General features: G+C 44.1%; 1 protein-coding gene and 45 non-coding genes across 46 annotated transcripts; all 46 read left to right on the forward strand.

Moving 5' to 3' along the window:
* The first annotated feature begins 113 nt into the window (after nt 1-113).
* On the forward strand, nt 114-196 carry trnal-uaa (transfer RNA leucine (anticodon UAA)). Its single transcript has one exon. It is a non-coding gene; the product is annotated as a tRNA-Leu (tRNA).
* Nucleotides 197-278: 82 nt separating this feature from the next.
* Nucleotides 279-361, forward strand: trnal-caa (transfer RNA leucine (anticodon CAA)). Its single transcript has one exon. It is a non-coding gene; the product is annotated as a tRNA-Leu (tRNA).
* A 170-nt stretch (nt 362-531) lies between these two features.
* On the forward strand, nt 532-614 carry trnal-caa (transfer RNA leucine (anticodon CAA)). Its single transcript has one exon. It is a non-coding gene; the product is annotated as a tRNA-Leu (tRNA).
* An 82-nt stretch (nt 615-696) lies between these two features.
* Nucleotides 697-779, forward strand: trnal-caa (transfer RNA leucine (anticodon CAA)). Its single transcript has one exon. It is a non-coding gene; the product is annotated as a tRNA-Leu (tRNA).
* A 227-nt stretch (nt 780-1,006) lies between these two features.
* trnal-uaa (transfer RNA leucine (anticodon UAA)) lies at nt 1,007-1,089 on the forward strand. The gene has a single exon. It is a non-coding gene; the product is annotated as a tRNA-Leu (tRNA).
* Nucleotides 1,090-1,171: 82 nt separating this feature from the next.
* On the forward strand, nt 1,172-1,254 carry trnal-caa (transfer RNA leucine (anticodon CAA)). The gene has a single exon. It is a non-coding gene; the product is annotated as a tRNA-Leu (tRNA).
* A 170-nt stretch (nt 1,255-1,424) lies between these two features.
* trnal-caa (transfer RNA leucine (anticodon CAA)) lies at nt 1,425-1,507 on the forward strand. The gene has a single exon. It is a non-coding gene; the product is annotated as a tRNA-Leu (tRNA).
* A 227-nt stretch (nt 1,508-1,734) lies between these two features.
* Nucleotides 1,735-1,817, forward strand: trnal-uaa (transfer RNA leucine (anticodon UAA)). Its single transcript has one exon. It is a non-coding gene; the product is annotated as a tRNA-Leu (tRNA).
* Nucleotides 1,818-1,899: 82 nt separating this feature from the next.
* On the forward strand, nt 1,900-1,982 carry trnal-caa (transfer RNA leucine (anticodon CAA)). Its single transcript has one exon. It is a non-coding gene; the product is annotated as a tRNA-Leu (tRNA).
* A 227-nt stretch (nt 1,983-2,209) lies between these two features.
* On the forward strand, nt 2,210-2,292 carry trnal-uaa (transfer RNA leucine (anticodon UAA)). Its single transcript has one exon. It is a non-coding gene; the product is annotated as a tRNA-Leu (tRNA).
* Nucleotides 2,293-2,374: 82 nt separating this feature from the next.
* Nucleotides 2,375-2,457, forward strand: trnal-caa (transfer RNA leucine (anticodon CAA)). Its single transcript has one exon. It is a non-coding gene; the product is annotated as a tRNA-Leu (tRNA).
* A 170-nt stretch (nt 2,458-2,627) lies between these two features.
* Nucleotides 2,628-2,710, forward strand: trnal-caa (transfer RNA leucine (anticodon CAA)). Its single transcript has one exon. It is a non-coding gene; the product is annotated as a tRNA-Leu (tRNA).
* A 227-nt stretch (nt 2,711-2,937) lies between these two features.
* trnal-uaa (transfer RNA leucine (anticodon UAA)) lies at nt 2,938-3,020 on the forward strand. The gene has a single exon. It is a non-coding gene; the product is annotated as a tRNA-Leu (tRNA).
* An 82-nt stretch (nt 3,021-3,102) lies between these two features.
* Nucleotides 3,103-3,185, forward strand: trnal-caa (transfer RNA leucine (anticodon CAA)). Its single transcript has one exon. It is a non-coding gene; the product is annotated as a tRNA-Leu (tRNA).
* Nucleotides 3,186-3,412: 227 nt separating this feature from the next.
* trnal-uaa (transfer RNA leucine (anticodon UAA)) lies at nt 3,413-3,495 on the forward strand. Its single transcript has one exon. It is a non-coding gene; the product is annotated as a tRNA-Leu (tRNA).
* Nucleotides 3,496-3,577: 82 nt separating this feature from the next.
* Nucleotides 3,578-3,660, forward strand: trnal-caa (transfer RNA leucine (anticodon CAA)). The gene has a single exon. It is a non-coding gene; the product is annotated as a tRNA-Leu (tRNA).
* A 170-nt stretch (nt 3,661-3,830) lies between these two features.
* On the forward strand, nt 3,831-3,913 carry trnal-caa (transfer RNA leucine (anticodon CAA)). Its single transcript has one exon. It is a non-coding gene; the product is annotated as a tRNA-Leu (tRNA).
* Nucleotides 3,914-4,140: 227 nt separating this feature from the next.
* Nucleotides 4,141-4,223, forward strand: trnal-uaa (transfer RNA leucine (anticodon UAA)). The gene has a single exon. It is a non-coding gene; the product is annotated as a tRNA-Leu (tRNA).
* An 82-nt stretch (nt 4,224-4,305) lies between these two features.
* trnal-caa (transfer RNA leucine (anticodon CAA)) lies at nt 4,306-4,388 on the forward strand. The gene has a single exon. It is a non-coding gene; the product is annotated as a tRNA-Leu (tRNA).
* A 170-nt stretch (nt 4,389-4,558) lies between these two features.
* Nucleotides 4,559-4,641, forward strand: trnal-caa (transfer RNA leucine (anticodon CAA)). The gene has a single exon. It is a non-coding gene; the product is annotated as a tRNA-Leu (tRNA).
* Nucleotides 4,642-4,868: 227 nt separating this feature from the next.
* Nucleotides 4,869-4,951, forward strand: trnal-uaa (transfer RNA leucine (anticodon UAA)). Its single transcript has one exon. It is a non-coding gene; the product is annotated as a tRNA-Leu (tRNA).
* An 82-nt stretch (nt 4,952-5,033) lies between these two features.
* trnal-caa (transfer RNA leucine (anticodon CAA)) lies at nt 5,034-5,116 on the forward strand. The gene has a single exon. It is a non-coding gene; the product is annotated as a tRNA-Leu (tRNA).
* Nucleotides 5,117-5,343: 227 nt separating this feature from the next.
* trnal-uaa (transfer RNA leucine (anticodon UAA)) lies at nt 5,344-5,426 on the forward strand. Its single transcript has one exon. It is a non-coding gene; the product is annotated as a tRNA-Leu (tRNA).
* An 82-nt stretch (nt 5,427-5,508) lies between these two features.
* Nucleotides 5,509-5,591, forward strand: trnal-caa (transfer RNA leucine (anticodon CAA)). The gene has a single exon. It is a non-coding gene; the product is annotated as a tRNA-Leu (tRNA).
* Nucleotides 5,592-5,761: 170 nt separating this feature from the next.
* On the forward strand, nt 5,762-5,844 carry trnal-caa (transfer RNA leucine (anticodon CAA)). The gene has a single exon. It is a non-coding gene; the product is annotated as a tRNA-Leu (tRNA).
* A 227-nt stretch (nt 5,845-6,071) lies between these two features.
* On the forward strand, nt 6,072-6,154 carry trnal-uaa (transfer RNA leucine (anticodon UAA)). Its single transcript has one exon. It is a non-coding gene; the product is annotated as a tRNA-Leu (tRNA).
* Nucleotides 6,155-6,236: 82 nt separating this feature from the next.
* On the forward strand, nt 6,237-6,319 carry trnal-caa (transfer RNA leucine (anticodon CAA)). Its single transcript has one exon. It is a non-coding gene; the product is annotated as a tRNA-Leu (tRNA).
* A 227-nt stretch (nt 6,320-6,546) lies between these two features.
* Nucleotides 6,547-6,629, forward strand: trnal-uaa (transfer RNA leucine (anticodon UAA)). The gene has a single exon. It is a non-coding gene; the product is annotated as a tRNA-Leu (tRNA).
* An 82-nt stretch (nt 6,630-6,711) lies between these two features.
* Nucleotides 6,712-6,794, forward strand: trnal-caa (transfer RNA leucine (anticodon CAA)). The gene has a single exon. It is a non-coding gene; the product is annotated as a tRNA-Leu (tRNA).
* Nucleotides 6,795-7,021: 227 nt separating this feature from the next.
* trnal-uaa (transfer RNA leucine (anticodon UAA)) lies at nt 7,022-7,104 on the forward strand. Its single transcript has one exon. It is a non-coding gene; the product is annotated as a tRNA-Leu (tRNA).
* An 82-nt stretch (nt 7,105-7,186) lies between these two features.
* Nucleotides 7,187-7,269, forward strand: trnal-caa (transfer RNA leucine (anticodon CAA)). Its single transcript has one exon. It is a non-coding gene; the product is annotated as a tRNA-Leu (tRNA).
* A 227-nt stretch (nt 7,270-7,496) lies between these two features.
* On the forward strand, nt 7,497-7,579 carry trnal-uaa (transfer RNA leucine (anticodon UAA)). The gene has a single exon. It is a non-coding gene; the product is annotated as a tRNA-Leu (tRNA).
* An 82-nt stretch (nt 7,580-7,661) lies between these two features.
* On the forward strand, nt 7,662-7,744 carry trnal-caa (transfer RNA leucine (anticodon CAA)). Its single transcript has one exon. It is a non-coding gene; the product is annotated as a tRNA-Leu (tRNA).
* Nucleotides 7,745-7,914: 170 nt separating this feature from the next.
* trnal-caa (transfer RNA leucine (anticodon CAA)) lies at nt 7,915-7,997 on the forward strand. Its single transcript has one exon. It is a non-coding gene; the product is annotated as a tRNA-Leu (tRNA).
* A 227-nt stretch (nt 7,998-8,224) lies between these two features.
* trnal-uaa (transfer RNA leucine (anticodon UAA)) lies at nt 8,225-8,307 on the forward strand. Its single transcript has one exon. It is a non-coding gene; the product is annotated as a tRNA-Leu (tRNA).
* An 82-nt stretch (nt 8,308-8,389) lies between these two features.
* trnal-caa (transfer RNA leucine (anticodon CAA)) lies at nt 8,390-8,472 on the forward strand. Its single transcript has one exon. It is a non-coding gene; the product is annotated as a tRNA-Leu (tRNA).
* A 227-nt stretch (nt 8,473-8,699) lies between these two features.
* On the forward strand, nt 8,700-8,782 carry trnal-uaa (transfer RNA leucine (anticodon UAA)). The gene has a single exon. It is a non-coding gene; the product is annotated as a tRNA-Leu (tRNA).
* Nucleotides 8,783-8,864: 82 nt separating this feature from the next.
* On the forward strand, nt 8,865-8,947 carry trnal-caa (transfer RNA leucine (anticodon CAA)). Its single transcript has one exon. It is a non-coding gene; the product is annotated as a tRNA-Leu (tRNA).
* A 170-nt stretch (nt 8,948-9,117) lies between these two features.
* trnal-caa (transfer RNA leucine (anticodon CAA)) lies at nt 9,118-9,200 on the forward strand. Its single transcript has one exon. It is a non-coding gene; the product is annotated as a tRNA-Leu (tRNA).
* Nucleotides 9,201-9,427: 227 nt separating this feature from the next.
* On the forward strand, nt 9,428-9,510 carry trnal-uaa (transfer RNA leucine (anticodon UAA)). The gene has a single exon. It is a non-coding gene; the product is annotated as a tRNA-Leu (tRNA).
* Nucleotides 9,511-9,592: 82 nt separating this feature from the next.
* On the forward strand, nt 9,593-9,675 carry trnal-caa (transfer RNA leucine (anticodon CAA)). Its single transcript has one exon. It is a non-coding gene; the product is annotated as a tRNA-Leu (tRNA).
* Nucleotides 9,676-9,845: 170 nt separating this feature from the next.
* trnal-caa (transfer RNA leucine (anticodon CAA)) lies at nt 9,846-9,928 on the forward strand. The gene has a single exon. It is a non-coding gene; the product is annotated as a tRNA-Leu (tRNA).
* Nucleotides 9,929-10,155: 227 nt separating this feature from the next.
* On the forward strand, nt 10,156-10,238 carry trnal-uaa (transfer RNA leucine (anticodon UAA)). The gene has a single exon. It is a non-coding gene; the product is annotated as a tRNA-Leu (tRNA).
* Nucleotides 10,239-10,320: 82 nt separating this feature from the next.
* trnal-caa (transfer RNA leucine (anticodon CAA)) lies at nt 10,321-10,403 on the forward strand. Its single transcript has one exon. It is a non-coding gene; the product is annotated as a tRNA-Leu (tRNA).
* Nucleotides 10,404-10,573: 170 nt separating this feature from the next.
* trnal-uaa (transfer RNA leucine (anticodon UAA)) lies at nt 10,574-10,656 on the forward strand. Its single transcript has one exon. It is a non-coding gene; the product is annotated as a tRNA-Leu (tRNA).
* A 543-nt stretch (nt 10,657-11,199) lies between these two features.
* Nucleotides 11,200-12,921, forward strand: cxcr2 (chemokine (C-X-C motif) receptor 2). The gene is made up of 2 exons (XM_067260806.1): nt 11,200-11,283; nt 11,675-12,921. The coding sequence occupies exons 1-2, from the start codon at nt 11,200-11,202 to the stop codon at nt 12,758-12,760; spliced, it is 1,170 nt and encodes a 389-aa protein (XP_067116907.1). The 3' UTR covers nt 12,761-12,921.
* The last annotated feature ends 4,846 nt before the right edge of the window (nt 12,922-17,767 follow it).

The following is a 17,767-nucleotide window of genomic DNA, read 5'->3' on the forward strand; positions in this document are numbered from 1 at the left end:
ATGGATGTAAATTCTCGTGGGGTTGATCCCCACGCCTCGTACTTACTTGGATCCATTTGGCCTTTAGTTGATGGTTTGACGTGTGATTTAGGTTGAATTTCGTTCTGTAGATCACCAGGATGGCCGAGCGGTTAAGGCGTTGGACTTAAGTTCCAATGGATGTAAATCCTCGTGGGTTCGAACCCCACTCCTGGTATTTTGGTGATGTTTTAATGAGACACTTGGCCTGTGGTTATTGGTTTTACATCCATTTCGGGTCCAATTAAAAACAAACAATGACCAGGATGGCCGAGCGGTTAAGGCGTTGGACTCAAGTTCCAATGGATGTAAATCCTCGTGGGTTCAAATCCCACTCCTGGTATGTTGTTGTTGTTTGATGGACACATTTGGCCTCAGATTGTTGGTTTTACAGGTGTATATCCTTGTTGGTTTGAACCCCGCTCTTTGTATTTTGGTGAAGTTTTAATGAGAAACTTAGCCTGCGGTTTTTGGTTTTACATACATTACGGGTCGAAGTAAAAGCTTTCCATCACCAGGATGGCCGAGCGGTTAAGGCGTTGGACTCAAGTTCCAATGTATGTAAATCCTCGTGGGTTCGAACCCCACTCCTGGTATTTTGGTGATGTTTTAATGAGACACTTGGCCTGTGGTTATTGGTTTTACATACATTACGGGTCGAAGTAAAAGCTTTCCATCACCAGGATGGCCGAGTGGTTAAGGCGTTGGACTCAAGTTCCAATGGATGTAAATCCTCGTGGGTTCGAACCCCACTCCTGGTATGTACTTGGATTGATTTAGCCTTCGGTTGTTGGTTTGACGTCTGATTTAGGTAGAATTTCTTTCTGTAGATCACCAGGATGCTTGAGCGAATAAGGCGTTGGACTTAAGTTCCAATGGATGTAAATTCTCGTGGGGTTGATCCCCACGCCTCGTACTTACTTGGATCCATTTGGCCTTTAGTTGATGGTTTGACGTGTGATTTAGGTTGAATTTCGTTCTGTAGATCACCAGGATGGCCGAGCGGTTAAGGCGTTGGACTTAAGTTCCAATGGATGTAAATCCTCGTGGGTTCGAACCCCACTCCTGGTATTTTGGTGATGTTTTAATGAGACACTTGGCCTGTGGTTATTGGTTTTACATCCATTTCGGGTCCAATTAAAAACAATCAATGACCAGGATGGCCGAGCGGTTAAGGCGTTGGACTCAAGTTCCAATGGATGTAAATCCTCGTGGGTTCAAATCCCACTCCTGGTATGTTGTTGTTGTTTGATGGACACATTTGGCCTCAGATTGTTGGTTTTACAGGTGTATATCCTTGTTGGTTTGAACCCCGCTCCTTGTATTTTGGTGAAGTTTTAATGAGAAACTTAGCCTGCGGTTTTTGGTTTTACATACATTACGGGTCGAAGAAAAAGCTTTCCATCACCAGGATGGCCGAGCGGTTAAGGCGTTGGACTCAAGTTCCAATGGATGTAAATCCTCGTGGGTTCGAACCCCACTCCTGGTATGTACTTGGATTGATTTAGCCTTCGGTTGTTGGTTTGACGTCTGATTTAGGTAGAATTTCTTTCTGTAGATCACCAGGATGCTTGAGCGAATAAGGCGTTGGACTTAAGTTCCAATGGATGTAAATTCTCGTGGGGTTGATCCCCACGCCTCGTACTTACTTGGATCCATTTGGCCTTTAGTTGATGGTTTGACGTGTGATTTAGGTTGAATTTCGTTCTGTAGATCACCAGGATGGCCGAGCGGTTAAGGCGTTGGACTTAAGTTCCAATGTATGTAAATCCTCGTGGGTTCGAACCCCACTCCTGGTATTTTGGTGATGTTTTAATGAGACACTTGGCCTGTGGTTATTGGTTTTACATACATTACGGGTCGAAGTAAAAGCTTTCCATCACCAGGATGGCCGAGTGGTTAAGGCGTTGGACTCAAGTTCCAATGGATGTAAATCCTCGTGGGTTCGAACCCCACTCCTGGTATGTACTTGGATTGATTTAGCCTTCGGTTGTTGGTTTGACGTCTGATTTAGGTCGAATTTCTTTCTGTAGATCACCAGGATGCTTGAGCGAATAAGGCGTTGGACTTAAGTTCCAATGGATGTAAATTCTCGTGGGGTTGATCCCCACGCCTCGTACTTACTTGGATCCATTTGGCCTTTAGTTGATGGTTTGACGTGTGATTTAGGTTGAATTTCGTTCTGTAGATCACCAGGATGGCCGAGCGGTTAAGGCGTTGGACTTAAGTTCCAATGGATGTAAATCCTCGTGGGTTCGAACCCCACTCCTGGTATTTTGGTGATGTTTTAATGAGACACTTGGCCTGTGGTTATTGGTTTTACATCCATTTCGGGTCCAATTAAAAACAAACAATGACCAGGATGGCCGAGCGGTTAAGGCGTTGGACTCAAGTTCCAATGGATGTAAATCCTCGTGGGTTCAAATCCCACTCCTGGTATGTTGTTGTTGTTTGATGGACACATTTGGCCTCAGATTGTTGGTTTTACAGGTGTATATCCTTGTTGGTTTGAACCCCGCTCTTTGTATTTTGGTGAAGTTTTAATGAGAAACTTAGCCTGCGGTTTTTGGTTTTACATACATTACGGGTCGAAGTAAAAGCTTTCCATCACCAGGATGGCCGAGCGGTTAAGGCGTTGGACTCAAGTTCCAATGGATGTAAATCCTCGTGGGTTCGAACCCCACTCCTGGTATGTACTTGGATTGATTTAGCCTTCGGTTGTTGGTTTGACGTCTGATTTAGGTAGAATTTCTTTCTGTAGATCACCAGGATGCTTGAGCGAATAAGGCGTTGGACTTAAGTTCCAATGGATGTAAATTCTCGTGGGGTTGATCCCCACGCCTCGTACTTACTTGGATCCATTTGGCCTTTAGTTGATGGTTTGACGTGTGATTTAGGTTGAATTTCGTTCTGTAGATCACCAGGATGGCCGAGCGGTTAAGGCGTTGGACTTAAGTTCCAATGTATGTAAATCCTCGTGGGTTCGAACCCCACTCCTGGTATTTTGGTGATGTTTTAATGAGACACTTGGCCTGTGGTTATTGGTTTTACATACATTACGGGTCGAAGTAAAAGCTTTCCATCACCAGGATGGCCGAGTGGTTAAGGCGTTGGACTCAAGTTCCAATGGATGTAAATCCTCGTGGGTTCGAACCCCACTCCTGGTATGTACTTGGATTGATTTAGCCTTCGGTTGTTGGTTTGACGTCTGATTTAGGTAGAATTTCTTTCTGTAGATCACCAGGATGCTTGAGCGAATAAGGCGTTGGACTTAAGTTCCAATGGATGTAAATTCTCGTGGGGTTGATCCCCACGCCTCGTTCTTACTTGGATCCATTTGGCCTTTAGTTGATGGTTTGACGTGTGATTTAGGTTGAATTTCGTTCTGTAGATCACCAGGATGGCCGAGCGGTTAAGGCGTTGGACTTAAGTTCCAATGGATGTAAATCCTCGTGGGTTCGAACCCCACTCCTGGTATTTTGGTGATGTTTTAATGAGACACTTGGCCTGTGGTTATTGGTTTTACATCCATTTCGGGTCCAATTAAAAACAATCAATGACCAGGATGGCCGAGCGGTTAAGGCGTTGGACTCAAGTTCCAATGGATGTAAATCCTCGTGGGTTCAAATCCCACTCCTGGTATGTTGTTGTTGTTTGATGGACACATTTGGCCTCAGATTGTTGGTTTTACAGGTGTATATCCTTGTTGGTTTGAACCCCGCTCCTTGTATTTTGGTGAAGTTTTAATGAGAAACTTAGCCTGCGGTTTTTGGTTTTACATACATTACGGGTCGAAGAAAAAGCTTTCCATCACCAGGATGGCCGAGCGGTTAAGGCGTTGGACTCAAGTTCCAATGGATGTAAATCCTCGTGGGTTCGAACCCCACTCCTGGTATGTACTTGGATTGATTTAGCCTTCGGTTGTTGGTTTGACGTCTGATTTAGGTCGAATTTCTTTCTGTAGATCACCAGGATGCTTGAGCGAATAAGGCGTTGGACTTAAGTTCCAATGGATGTAAATTCTCGTGGGGTTGATCCCCACGCCTCGTACTTACTTGGATCCATTTGGCCTTTAGTTGATGGTTTGACGTGTGATTTAGGTTGAATTTCGTTCTGTAGATCACCAGGATGGCCGAGCGGTTAAGGCGTTGGACTTAAGTTCCAATGGATGTAAATCCTCGTGGGTTCGAACCCCACTCCTGGTATTTTGGTGATGTTTTAATGAGACACTTGGCCTGTGGTTATTGGTTTTACATCCATTTCGGGTCCAATTAAAAACAATCAATGACCAGGATGGCCGAGCGGTTAAGGCGTTGGACTCAAGTTCCAATGGATGTAAATCCTCGTGGGTTCAAATCCCACTCCTGGTATGTTGTTGTTGTTTGATGGACACATTTGGCCTCAGATTGTTGGTTTTACAGGTGTATATCCTTGTTGGTTTGAACCCCGCTCCTTGTATTTTGGTGAAGTTTTAATGAGAAACTTAGCCTGCGGTTTTTGGTTTTACATACATTACGGGTCGAAGTAAAAGCTTTCCATCACCAGGATGGCCGAGCGGTTAAGGCGTTGGACTCAAGTTCCAATGGATGTAAATCCTCGTGGGTTCGAACCCCACTCCTGGTATGTACTTGGATTGATTTAGCCTTCGGTTGTTGGTTTGACGTCTGATTTAGGTAGAATTTCTTTCTGTAGATCACCAGGATGCTTGAGCGAATAAGGCGTTGGACTTAAGTTCCAATGGATGTAAATTCTCGTGGGGTTGATCCCCACGCCTCGTACTTACTTGGATCCATTTGGCCTTTAGTTGATGGTTTGACGTGTGATTTAGGTTGAATTTCGTTCTGTAGATCACCAGGATGGCCGAGCGGTTAAGGCGTTGGACTTAAGTTCCAATGGATGTAAATCCTCGTGGGTTCGAACCCCACTCCTGGTATTTTGGTGATGTTTTAATGAGACACTTGGCCTGTGGTTATTGGTTTTACATACATTACGGGTCGAAGTAAAAGCTTTCCATCACCAGGATGGCCGAGTGGTTAAGGCGTTGGACTCAAGTTCCAATGGATGTAAATCCTCGTGGGTTCGAACCCCACTCCTGGTATGTACTTGGATTGATTTAGCCTTCGGTTGTTGGTTTGACGTCTGATTTAGGTAGAATTTCTTTCTGTAGATCACCAGGATGCTTGAGCGAATAAGGCGTTGGACTTAAGTTCCAATGGATGTAAATTCTCGTGGGGTTGATCCCCACGCCTCGTACTTACTTGGATCCATTTGGCCTTTAGTTGATGGTTTGACGTGTGATTTAGGTTGAATTTCGTTCTGTAGATCACCAGGATGGCCGAGCGGTTAAGGCGTTGGACTTAAGTTCCAATGGATGTAAATCCTCGTGGGTTCGAACCCCACTCCTGGTATTTTGGTGATGTTTTAATGAGACACTTGGCCTGTGGTTATTGGTTTTACATCCATTTCGGGTCCAATTAAAAACAATCAATGACCAGGATGGCCGAGCGGTTAAGGCGTTGGACTCAAGTTCCAATGGATGTAAATCCTCGTGGGTTCAAATCCCACTCCTGGTATGTTGTTGTTGTTTGATGGACACATTTGGCCTCAGATTGTTGGTTTTACAGGTGTATATCCTTGTTGGTTTGAACCCCGCTCCTTGTATTTTGGTGAAGTTTTAATGAGAAACTTAGCCTGCGGTTTTTGGTTTTACATACATTACGGGTCGAAGTAAAAGCGTTCCATCACCAGGATGGCCGAGCGGTTAAGGCGTTGGACTCAAGTTCCAATGGATGTAAATCCTCGTGGGTTCGAACCCCACTCCTGGTATGTACTTGGATTGATTTAGCCTTCGGTTGTTGGTTTGACGTCTGATTTAGGTAGAATTTCTTTCTGTAGATCACCAGGATGCTTGAGCGAATAAGGCTTTGGACTTAAGTTCCAATGGATGTAAATTCTCGTGGGGTTGATCCCCACGCCTCGTACTTACTTGGATCCATTTGGCCTTTAGTTGATGGTTTGACGTGTGATTTAGGTTGAATTTCGTTCTGTAGATCACCAGGATGGCCGAGCGGTTAAGGCGTTGGACTTAAGTTCCAATGGATGTAAATCCTCGTGGGTTCGAACCCCACTCCTGGTATTTTGGTGATGTTTTAATGAGACACTTGGCCTGTGGTTATTGGTTTTACATACATTACGGGTCGAAGTAAAAGCTTTCCATCACCAGGATGGCCGAGCGGTTAAGGCGTTGGACTCAAGTTCCAATGGATGTAAATCCTCGTGGGTTCGAACCCCACTCCTGGTATGTACTTGGATTGATTTAGCCTTCGGTTGTTGGTTTGACGTCTGATTTAGGTAGAATTTCTTTCTGTAGATCACCAGGATGCTTGAGCGAATAAGGCTTTGGACTTAAGTTCCAATGGATGTAAATTCTCGTGGGGTTGATCCCCACGCCTCGTACTTACTTGGATCCATTTGGCCTTTAGTTGATGGTTTGACGTGTGATTTAGGTTGAATTTTGTTCTGTAGATCACCAGGATGGCCGAGCGGTTAAGGCGTTGGACTTAAGTTCCAATGGATGTAAATCCTCGTGGGTTCGAACCCCACTCCTGGTATTTTGGTGATGTTTTAATGAGACACTTGGCCTGTGGTTATTGGTTTTACATACATTACGGGTCGAAGTAAAAGCTTTCCATCACCAGGATGGCTGAGCGGTTAAGGCGTTGGACTCAAGTTCCAATGGATGTAAATCCTCGTGGGTTCGAACCCCACTCCTGGTATGTACTTGGATTGATTTAGCCTTCGGTTGTTGGTTTGACGTCTGATTTAGGTCGAATTTCTTTCTGTAGATCACCAGGATGCTTGAGCGAATAAGGCGTTGGACTTAAGTTCCAATGGATGTAAATTCTCGTGGGGTTGATCCCCACGCCTCGTACTTACTTGGATCCATTTGGCCTTTAGTTGATGGTTTGACGTGTGATTTAGGTTGAATTTCGTTCTGTAGATCACCAGGATGGCCGAGCGGTTAAGGCGTTGGACTTAAGTTCCAATGTATGTAAATCCTCGTGGGTTCGAACCCCACTCCTGGTATTTTGGTGATGTTTTAATGAGACACTTGGCCTGTGGTTATTGGTTTTACATACATTACGGGTCGAAGTAAAAGCTTTCCATCACCAGGATGGCCGAGTGGTTAAGGCGTTGGACTCAAGTTCCAATGGATGTAAATCCTCGTGGGTTCGAACCCCACTCCTGGTATGTACTTGGATTGATTTAGCCTTCGGTTGTTGGTTTGACGTCTGATTTAGGTAGAATTTCTTTCTGTAGATCACCAGGATGCTTGAGCGAATAAGGCGTTGGACTTAAGTTCCAATGGATGTAAATTCTCGTGGGGTTGATCCCCACGCCTCGTTCTTACTTGGATCCATTTGGCCTTTAGTTGATGGTTTGACGTGTGATTTAGGTTGAATTTCGTTCTGTAGATCACCAGGATGGCCGAGCGGTTAAGGCGTTGGACTTAAGTTCCAATGGATGTAAATCCTCGTGGGTTCGAACCCCACTCCTGGTATTTTGGTGATGTTTTAATGAGACACTTGGCCTGTGGTTATTGGTTTTACATCCATTTCGGGTCCAATTAAAAACAATCAATGACCAGGATGGCCGAGCGGTTAAGGCGTTGGACTCAAGTTCCAATGGATGTAAATCCTCGTGGGTTCAAATCCCACTCCTGGTATGTTGTTGTTGTTTGATGGACACATTTGGCCTCAGATTGTTGGTTTTACAGGTGTATATCCTTGTTGGTTTGAACCCCGCTCCTTGTATTTTGGTGAAGTTTTAATGAGAAACTTAGCCTGCGGTTTTTGGTTTTACATACATTACGGGTCGAAGTAAAAGCTTTCCATCACCAGGATGGCCGAGCGGTTAAGGCGTTGGACTCAAGTTCCAATGGATGTAAATCCTCGTGGGTTCGAACCCCACTCCTGGTATGTACTTGGATTGATTTAGCCTTCGGTTGTTGGTTTGACGACTGATTTAGGTAGAATTTCTTTCTGTAGATCACCAGGATGCTTGAGCGAATAAGGCGTTGGACTTAAGTTCCAATGGATGTAAATTCTCGTGGGGTTGATCCCCACGCCTCGTACTTACTTGGATCCATTTGGCCTTTAGTTGATGGTTTGACGTGTGATTTAGGTTGAATTTCGTTCTGTAGATCACCAGGATGGCCGAGCGGTTAAGGCGTTGGACTTAAGTTCCAATGTATGTAAATCCTCGTGGGTTCGAACCCCACTCCTGGTATTTTGGTGATGTTTTAATGAGACACTTGGCCTGTGGTTATTGGTTTTACATACATTACGGGTCGAAGTAAAAGCTTTCCATCACCAGGATGGCCGAGTGGTTAAGGCGTTGGACTCAAGTTCCAATGGATGTAAATCCTCGTGGGTTCGAACCCCACTCCTGGTATGTACTTGGATTGATTTAGCCTTCGGTTGTTGGTTTGACGTCTGATTTAGGTAGAATTTCTTTCTGTAGATCACCAGGATGCTTGAGCGAATAAGGCGTTGGACTTAAGTTCCAATGGATGTAAATTCTCGTGGGGTTGATCCCCACGCCTCGTTCTTACTTGGATCCATTTGGCCTTTAGTTGATGGTTTGACGTGTGATTTAGGTTGAATTTCGTTCTGTAGATCACCAGGATGGCCGAGCGGTTAAGGCGTTGGACTTAAGTTCCAATGGATGTAAATCCTCGTGGGTTCGAACCCCACTCCTGGTATTTTGGTGATGTTTTAATGAGACACTTGGCCTGTGGTTATTGGTTTTACATCCATTTCGGGTCCAATTAAAAACAATCAATGACCAGGATGGCCGAGCGGTTAAGGCGTTGGACTCAAGTTCCAATGGATGTAAATCCTCGTGGGTTCAAATCCCACTCCTGGTATGTTGTTGTTGTTTGATGGACACATTTGGCCTCAGATTGTTGGTTTTACAGGTGTATATCCTTGTTGGTTTGAACCCCGCTCCTTGTATTTTGGTGAAGTTTTAATGAGAAACTTAGCCTGCGGTTTTTGGTTTTACATACATTACGGGTCGAAGTAAAAGCTTTCCATCACCAGGATGGCCGAGCGGTTAAGGCGTTGGACTCAAGTTCCAATGGATGTAAATCCTCGTGGGTTCGAACCCCACTCCTGGTATGTACTTGGATTGATTTAGCCTTCGGTTGTTGGTTTGACGTCTGATTTAGGTAGAATTTCTTTCTGTAGATCACCAGGATGCTTGAGCGAATAAGGCGTTGGACTTAAGTTCCAATGGATGTAAATTCTCGTGGGGTTGATCCCCACGCCTCGTACTTACTTGGATCCATTTGGCCTTTAGTTGATGGTTTGACGTGTGATTTAGGTTGAATTTCGTTCTGTAGATCACCAGGATGGCCGAGCGGTTAAGGCGTTGGACTTAAGTTCCAATGGATGTAAATCCTCGTGGGTTCGAACCCCACTCCTGGTATTTTGGTGATGTTTTAATGAGACACTTGGCCTGTGGTTATTGGTTTTACATCCATTTCGGGTCCAATTAAAAACAATCAATGACCAGGATGGCCGAGCGGTTAAGGCGTTGGACTCAAGTTCCAATGGATGTAAATCCTCGTGGGTTCAAATCCCACTCCTGGTATGTTGTTGTTGTTTGATGGACACATTTGGCCTCAGATTGTTGGTTTTACAGGTGTATATCCTTGTTGGTTTGAACCCCGCTCCTTGTATTTTGGTGAAGTTTTAATGAGAAACTTAGCCTGCGGTTTTTGGTTTTACATACATTACGGGTCGAAGTAAAAGCTTTCCATCACCAGGATGGCCGAGCGGTTAAGGCGTTGGACTCAAGTTCCAATGGATGTAAATCCTCGTGGGTTCGAACCCCACTCCTGGTATGTACTTGGATTGATTTAGCCTTCGGTTGTTGGTTTGACGTCTGATTTAGGTAGAATTTCTTTCTGTAGATCACCAGGATGCTTGAGCGAATAAGGCTTTGGACTTAAGTTCCAATGGATGTAAATTCTCGTGGGGTTGATCCCCACGCCTCGTACTTACTTGGATCCATTTGGCCTTTAGTTGATGGTTTGACGTGTGATTTAGGTTGAATTTCGTTCTGTAGATCACCAGGATGGCCGAGCGGTTAAGGCGTTGGACTTAAGTTCCAATGGATGTAAATCCTCGTGGGTTCGAACTCCACTCCTGGTATTTTGGTGATGTTTTAATGAGACACTTGGCCTGTGGTTATTGGTTTTACATCCATTTCGGGTCCAATTAAAAACAATCAATGACCAGGATGGCCGAGCGGTTAAGGCGTTGGACTCAAGTTCCAATGGATGTAAATCCTCGTGGGTTCAAATCCCACTCCTGGTATGTTGTTGTTGTTTGATGGACACATTTGGCCTCAGATTGTTGGTTTTACAGGTGTATATCCTTGTTGTTTTGAACCCCGCTCCTTGTATTTTGGTGACGTTTTAATGAGAAACTTGGCCTGTGGTTTTTGGTTTTACATCCATTTCGGGTCCATTTAAAAACAATCAATGACTAGGATGGCCGAGTGGTCAAGGCGTTGGACTTAAGTTCCAATGGATGTAAATCCTCCTGGGTTCAAACCACACTCCTGGTATTTTGGTGATGTTGTAATGAGTAACTTGGCCTGTGGTTATTGGTTTTACATCCATTTCGGGTCTAATTAAAAACAATCAATGACTAGGATGGCTGATCGGTTAAGGCGTTGGACAATTTACAATGGTGTAACTACTCGTGGGTTCGAAACTCCCTCCTGGCATTTACTCCGATCGATTTAGCCTTGATGGTTTGCTGTCTGATTGAAGTTGAATTTATTTATTTCTAGCAAATATTTGTCTCATGTGAATGTCAATGTTTTCTTTTCATGATAGAGTTAATAGGGTTCCCATCCTAAAAACATTTTACCTGTACTACTGGCTGTGAGGTGTTGTCTTTCTTACACCTGTCTCGCTTTGTCTCTCAGTTTTTTCTTGCTCTCTCTCTCTCTCTCTCTCTCACAGTTTTTGTGGTTTGGCTCTTTAAAGCTGATAATATCCGTGAAGCTGTTTACTTCCTACATTGTTTCATCATAGAGCAGTCATTATTTTGAAATCCGTTGAAACACTGTTGGGGACTGTAAAGACAGAAAAACAGAAATAACATGAGAACGACTCTTTTCCTCATCAGTCATTTTAATTTTTTAATTTTTTTGTCCATGGCCACTCTCGAGGAAGAACATAGCCTGGTAAGAAGTTAAAGTCTGTTGCCATATGTACAGTATATTTTAAGTAATTTACTGCTATCTCCAAAGTCAGTTGATAGATTACCACAAAGTTGAATAAAGTGAGCATATTTATTACTTGGTTCTTCTGGTCTGTTATCTGTTCATCAATTTGATATGAATCCACTTGTGCTCGAGCAAATGAAAAAAATTTTTTTTTATTGGACAATCACATTTGATGGTGACTGTATATAACTGAATGTAAATATAATTACTTGAAATGTAATTTTCACCTAGGTGTGTTAGGCTAGTATGACACTATAGTACTTTTGTTGTTGTCCACTTTTGTTCATACATTTGTTTATTTGTTTTTCACAACAAAAACAAAAAATGAAATTTCTTTCATTAAACACAGACCACAGTCATGAGAGAAATTGAAGTTGACTATCACCTCTTCGAGGACACCAACTACACAGACTTACCTCTGGATGAAAAGGTCTCCTCTGCCCCTTGTAGTCTGGCCGTACAGGGTTTAAGCAGTGTGGGCCTCATGATCACCTACATCACCGTCTCAGTGCTGAGTGTGATAGGAAACAGTGTGGTCATCTTTGTGATATGTTCCATGGAGAAGAGCAGGACTTCCACAGACATCTACCTGATGCAACTGGCCGTGGCCGACCTCCTCTTTGCTCTCACTCTTCCCTTTTGGGCGGTGTACGTGTACTCCCAATGGATCTTTGGCACTTTCCTCTGCAAACTCCTATCAGGACTGCAAGAGACATCCTTTTACGGAGGTGTCTTCCTACTGGCCTGCATTAGCGTTGATCGCTACCTTGCAATTGTGAAGGCCACCCGGGCTCTGCCTCAACAGCGCCACATGGTGTGGCTGGTGTGTGGCGTGGTCTGGATGGCGTCTGCTCTGCTGTCGTTGCCTGTGGTACTTCAGAGGGAGGCCATGATGCTGAAAGATCAAGGAGACCAGATGCTCTGCTACGAAAACCTGACAGTTGAGAGTGGCAACCGCTGGCGAGTTTGTGTCCGCGTCCTACGCCACATACTGGGGTTCTTCGTACCCCTCGGGGTGATGGTGGTCTGCTATGGGGGCACTGCCGGGACTCTGTTCCGAGCCCGAAACGGACAGAAACACAAGGCCATGCGTGTCATCATGGCAGTGGTTTTTGCTTTTGTGCTCTGCTGGCTTCCCTATAATGTCAGTGTTTTGTTGGACACACTCATAAGAGGGCAATCTCTTGGTGGGGTGACCTGCAGTCTATGGAGCAGGGTGGAGCTTTCCTTGAATGTGACTAAAGTGATGGCCTTCATGCACTGTGCTTTGAACCCAGTCCTGTACGCTTTTGTGGGGCAAAAGTTCCGTAACCAGTTGCTGGTTGCTCTGTATAAGCATGGCATGCTCAGCCAGAAGACAATGATTGCTTACAGAATAGGTTCTGCCAACAGCTCTGGAAGCCTTAGATCCAGGAATACCTTTGTTACTGTCTAGATGATCTCCCATGAGGACTGCTTCCATCAATCTATGTGTTTGGGTGTGAGAAAGTGTTTTAGATAACTTTTCTTTGATCACAGGGGCAGAACATGTAGTTAAACATGATATGTAGTTTTATTTCTGTAGAGTACTTGCTTTTATGTCTATTGATTCAATGCTAATCTTAGTTTGTGTGTTTTGTGCACAAGAAAGCTTATTTTGTTGTGATAGTCATATTGAAATATTGTGTAACTTTTTGACCCACAATATAAAACAGAACAAAACATTTGTAACATTCTGCAGCTGGTGTTATGAAGGTTGTGTGGTTGACAGGCGATATGCTCAATCCAAACAGTAGTTTAGTCAGTAGACAAGCCTTATTGCAAAAATTGTGTTTATAACCCAAGAAAACCTGTTTGTGGTAATTAAGAAAATCTTTTTTTCTAGAGAATGTGTGTTTCCAAGAGAGGAAGTGTGATAATGATCGTTTTGACACAATCTGTCAAAACAGTTTCAGACTAAACTTGTGGTGCATTTGCATGTATCAACTAAATGAATAAGTCCAATGCAAAAATACACTCTAAAAGAGAAGATGAGTTTGCGGAACTATTTTTTTAAATTCCTATTTCTTCCTATTTTAGTAGTTTTAACAGTACTTTGTTCCTTACATTCCCATTAAATATCAGACACATTAAGCCTAAATAGGAATAATATGTTCCTTACTTGAACCATCAGACCATAAGAGTAAAATCTCATACAAGTTGTAAATTTGAACATTTAGTGAGCAATTTAGAATGTGTATTCATGCAATACACTATGTATATTTCAGCAACAGTAACTATGTTTTTCAATAAAAATATGTCTATGAATCACTGTCACCTGTTTCATTTTCTGGACTGGAGACACATGTCACAGGCCTTCCTACCATGCCGACCTTCAGAGCTTTAGTTCTCATGTTGACACACGTCACTCATACCTCATACACACCAAGTTTCAAGTTCATCAGCCAGTGTATTCATAAAGGTACACTGGATTTCTTTGGTCCTGCTCATTTTGACAATCCCTAGAATCCTGTCTGAACCTATAATAATAACCTACACCTAGGAGAAGTCCTAACCTATATGAGCTGCAATACTACATCAGTTTAGGAAAGCTTGTCATTTAGTGCTTTCAATTTAGGCTTGCATGCCTAATGTGTAGGTTCAAACATGAATTGGTTAAGAATAGAGTAGAGTCAAGGTAGAAAAGAGCCAGCCTCTTTTACCTTTTCACCAGATTGTTCCATGTTATTAAGAAGAGGGTCAAATAACATTCTTGTTCTTAGTTCCACCACAAGATGGGGTGCAGCCCTAATTATCCGCCCCACACTGAGCCAGGCTGCCAGACACAGTGGAACCATCCAGAACAGCCTGACAGGTCTCTAAAGGAGGCCACAGAGAGCAAACAAGGGTCCTCATGTTAGCTCATCGTTGAGTTGGCTGCATCTACGAGTGGAAAGCTGCTTGTACCATGAGAGACAGGCAGAATCTAAACTGTAGGCCTTTGGGTCACTTGCATAATCATTGTCTCTGTGAAAAAGTCTTAACGCTCAAAAGTGACATGTAAGAAAAGGAACGTATGGTCCCTAGAAAAATAAGTAAGAGTGCTTCGGAAAACAAAGTGGAGCTATTTATTAGGCCTGTGTTCACTAAGTCTCTAACATGGTTCCCTAGCCACAGTAAATCTGGTGTTGCAAACACATTGCCTGGGTATAACAGTACAGGAATACCTTACACTGGCATGGTAGGGTTGATGGCGTGATGCCAGCATATGAGTGCTGTGGATGGAATCACTGTCACTCGCCACCTCGCCCTTAAACCCTGATTGGGAGGCTGTTGGCTCGGCTTCAGCGAGGGCAGATGTCTCTCCTGCCTTCCTGGTCCGGTCTGAAGCTCCTCTCATTACTCCATGACTCAGCCTGGTATGCTGCGGCGGGCAGGTGCTCTGCAAAGCTGAGCAGTCACTAAGGAGGGAATGGGAATTAGCTGGACCCAGAGACCCAGAGAGAAAGCACTGTTCTCTTAACCTTACTCACCTTCTTTTACTTGAGCTTACTACAACTTAACCAAGTGCTATGTAGGTGAACAGATCGTACAGTTCATTGTTTTCAGTATACATATTATATACTGAATCAAAATATATTTGGATGCATATAATATGTATAATAAAGTTAAGGGACATGCAGTATGATAGCAGCACTATGGATGCAGCTCTTCAAAAACGTTTTTTCAGTATTTGATCAGAGTTGAAGGGGGAGCTGAAGAAACCTTCCAAAACCAGAAAATGTTGTAAACTGTTTCACCAGCATTCCTCAAACTGAGGTAGGAAACCTCAGAAGCTGTAAACCGTGTGCCTAAATGTCACTTTTCTGAAAATCACCCTCACATGCCTTTGAATGTCTCCTTGTCACATGAGCTTGACCCTTGACCCCAGCTCTGCCGCAGCTTAGTGCATTGAGACTCGCTGATCCCAAATGACCCTAGAGGACACAAATCTAGTCCGCCAAACTACTTTGACCTCAGGGCTGTTTGAACCTGAAGTCTCACTGCTGTCTGTGCTCATCGATCAAAGTAAAATTATATCCTTTCTGTTTGAAATAGGTGTGTGTTCTCTGGAGTGATTATTAAATGTTGCTTTGGGTGGGTGTCAGAAAGTATGCTTTGGGTTGTGTTACGTGGTTTCCTGCAACCAACCTAAACCAATCCTACCAATCAGCCTTTTGAACATAAATAAAATAAAATGATACATTGTTCATCAGCATGGTGTAGGCCCCTCCCACTACACACCTCACAGTAGGGTTGGGGGCGTGGCCTTGCTCTCCAGACCCCTCCCCCAGGCCCCTCCCCCTGCACCCCCCCCCGGCACAGGACCCTGCTGGCTCAGGGGAGCCTGGAGCAGAGAGGACAGAATCGGGATCCAAGGAAGTATTTTCCTTCCCTGCTGTCGGTGTGGCCACATGTTTTCCTGTGAAAGGAACGTGTGTGTAGTCCAGGATTATATTGGTTATTCTTTGTAGGCCTAAACAGTATTCTTCTTGTCCGATATCCTTATGTCCATCATAAGATGTTCCTGAAACTGTTATAATATCACAGAAAGAATACACCTTTTCAGTTGAAGAGGTTGGATCCATAATGGGTCTTTCCAACTCAGAGAGATCAAAACAAAACACTTCCTTCTCATCATATTTGTTTAGCGATAACATGCAGGTTATAATAATATGAAAACAACCATTCTACAGGAGTCACCAACTTTGGTTGGCATAGTAAGTATATAGAAATATTATTGTTGTAGGGAGCTGGAGGTGCTGGGATCCTGGGAATCGGTTCCTTGACTGTGAAAGAGAAACAGTGTGCAGTAGACATAGTAACGTTGAACACAGCCGGTCCTGTCATATGGATGCATTAACGAGAGAGGTTTATTTTCTGCGTCTGTGGTCCTAGGACTGTGATCCTAAACTGGATGGGAAAATCTGACCTAAATTTATGTTTTACAGATCATAACGGAATTCAAAAAGAGAAGATTATGTGACACAGGCACCATGATCCCCTGACCCTGGGGGACTGGACCTGCACAGGCACCATGATCCCCTGACCCTGGGGGACTGGACCTGCACAGGCACCATGATCCCCTGACCCTGGGGGACTGGACCTGCACAGGCACCATGATCCCCTGACCCTGGGGGACTGGACCTGCACAGGCACCATGATCCCCTGATCCTGGGGGACTGGACCTGCACAGGCACCATGATCCCCTGATCCTGGGGGACTGGACCTGCACAGGCACCATGATCCCCTGACCCTGGGGGACTGGACCTGCACAGGCACCATGATCCCCTGACCCTGGGGGACTGGACCTGCACAGGCACCATGATCCCCTGACCCTGGGGGACTGGACCTGCACAGGCACCATGATCCCCTGACCCTGGGGGACTGGACCTGCACAGGCACCATGATCCCCTGACCCTGGGGGACTGGACCTGCACAGGCACCATGATCTCCTGACCCTGGGGGACTGGACCTGCACATGCTGACATCATTTTCCTCACACCAACACCCATTCCATACCAGAACGTCTGAAGTCCAAACATATCTGACACAGAAACACAGAGAAACACAAATTTTAACAGTTGGCCTACAAGGGGTCAGGTGGCTGAGCGGTGAGGAAAGCGGGCTAGTAATCAGAAGGTTGCCAGTTCGATTCCCTGGCCGTGCCAAAATGACGTTGTGTCCTTGGGCAAGGCACTTCACCCTACTTGCCTCGGGGGGAATGTCCCTGAACTTACTGTAAGTCGCTCTGGATAAGAGCGTCTGCTAAATGACTAAATGTAAATGTAAGTAAGCGTAGCTCAATAATGCCTTTACAGTACAAGCTCTAGCGTAGTATGTTTACCTGTTTTGGAGTTCATAGTTTGTTGACACATTTCCAGTTACAAGTATCTTCATATTTAATTCATTGACCCTTTGAAGGCGAGTGTATGTTCCTTTGTGATAAAGTAAAAGTCTTATCAGGGGTAACATAGGTCCTAAATGGTTGGGTAGTCGACTTGTGCCAAGTGCCATGTAGTGGTCAAATAATGAGGAGATGCATCTGACTGAAGGATCGGTTTTTAGAAACTTTCAGGTGCAGTTTCATATGATGATGTTACACTGACTTGGACATCGATTAAGTGTGCCAGTATTTCCCTCCCATTATTCTGTCATTATATAAGTCAATAATGTTTACTGTTACCGTAGTAGTCGTTAGCTAACAGGTAGGCTACTTTATTTTCACCCCGGAAAATAAGGAAATTGCGCTTTTATTTCTTGTTATTAAAATAATATGTAGGCTACTCATGAAACGTGCTGCAAAATACTGACTTATGGAAGATGTGTTAATAATTTCAGTAATAGTAAATGTAGTAATTTAAATTACTTTGTAATATAAATTTTTTCAGAACTTCAAAGCCAGAGCACCCATACCAAACACCAGGTCTTTTTTCTTTTCTTT

Source organism: Osmerus mordax, chromosome 2 (assembly GCF_038355195.1).
Source record: "Osmerus mordax isolate fOsmMor3 chromosome 2, fOsmMor3.pri, whole genome shotgun sequence".
NCBI lineage: Eukaryota > Metazoa > Chordata > Actinopteri > Osmeriformes > Osmeridae > Osmerus > Osmerus mordax.

Excerpts from the sequence above, each read along its gene's own strand:
- cxcr2 (XM_067260806.1), top strand. The coding sequence starts at position 11,200 with ATGAGAACGACTCTTTTCCTCATCAGTCATTTTAATTTTTTAATTTTT. Across the intron at positions 11,284-11,674 it reads TCGAGGAAGAACATAGCCTG|ACCACAGTCATGAGAGAAAT; the intron begins GTAAGAAGTTAA and ends CATTAAACACAG.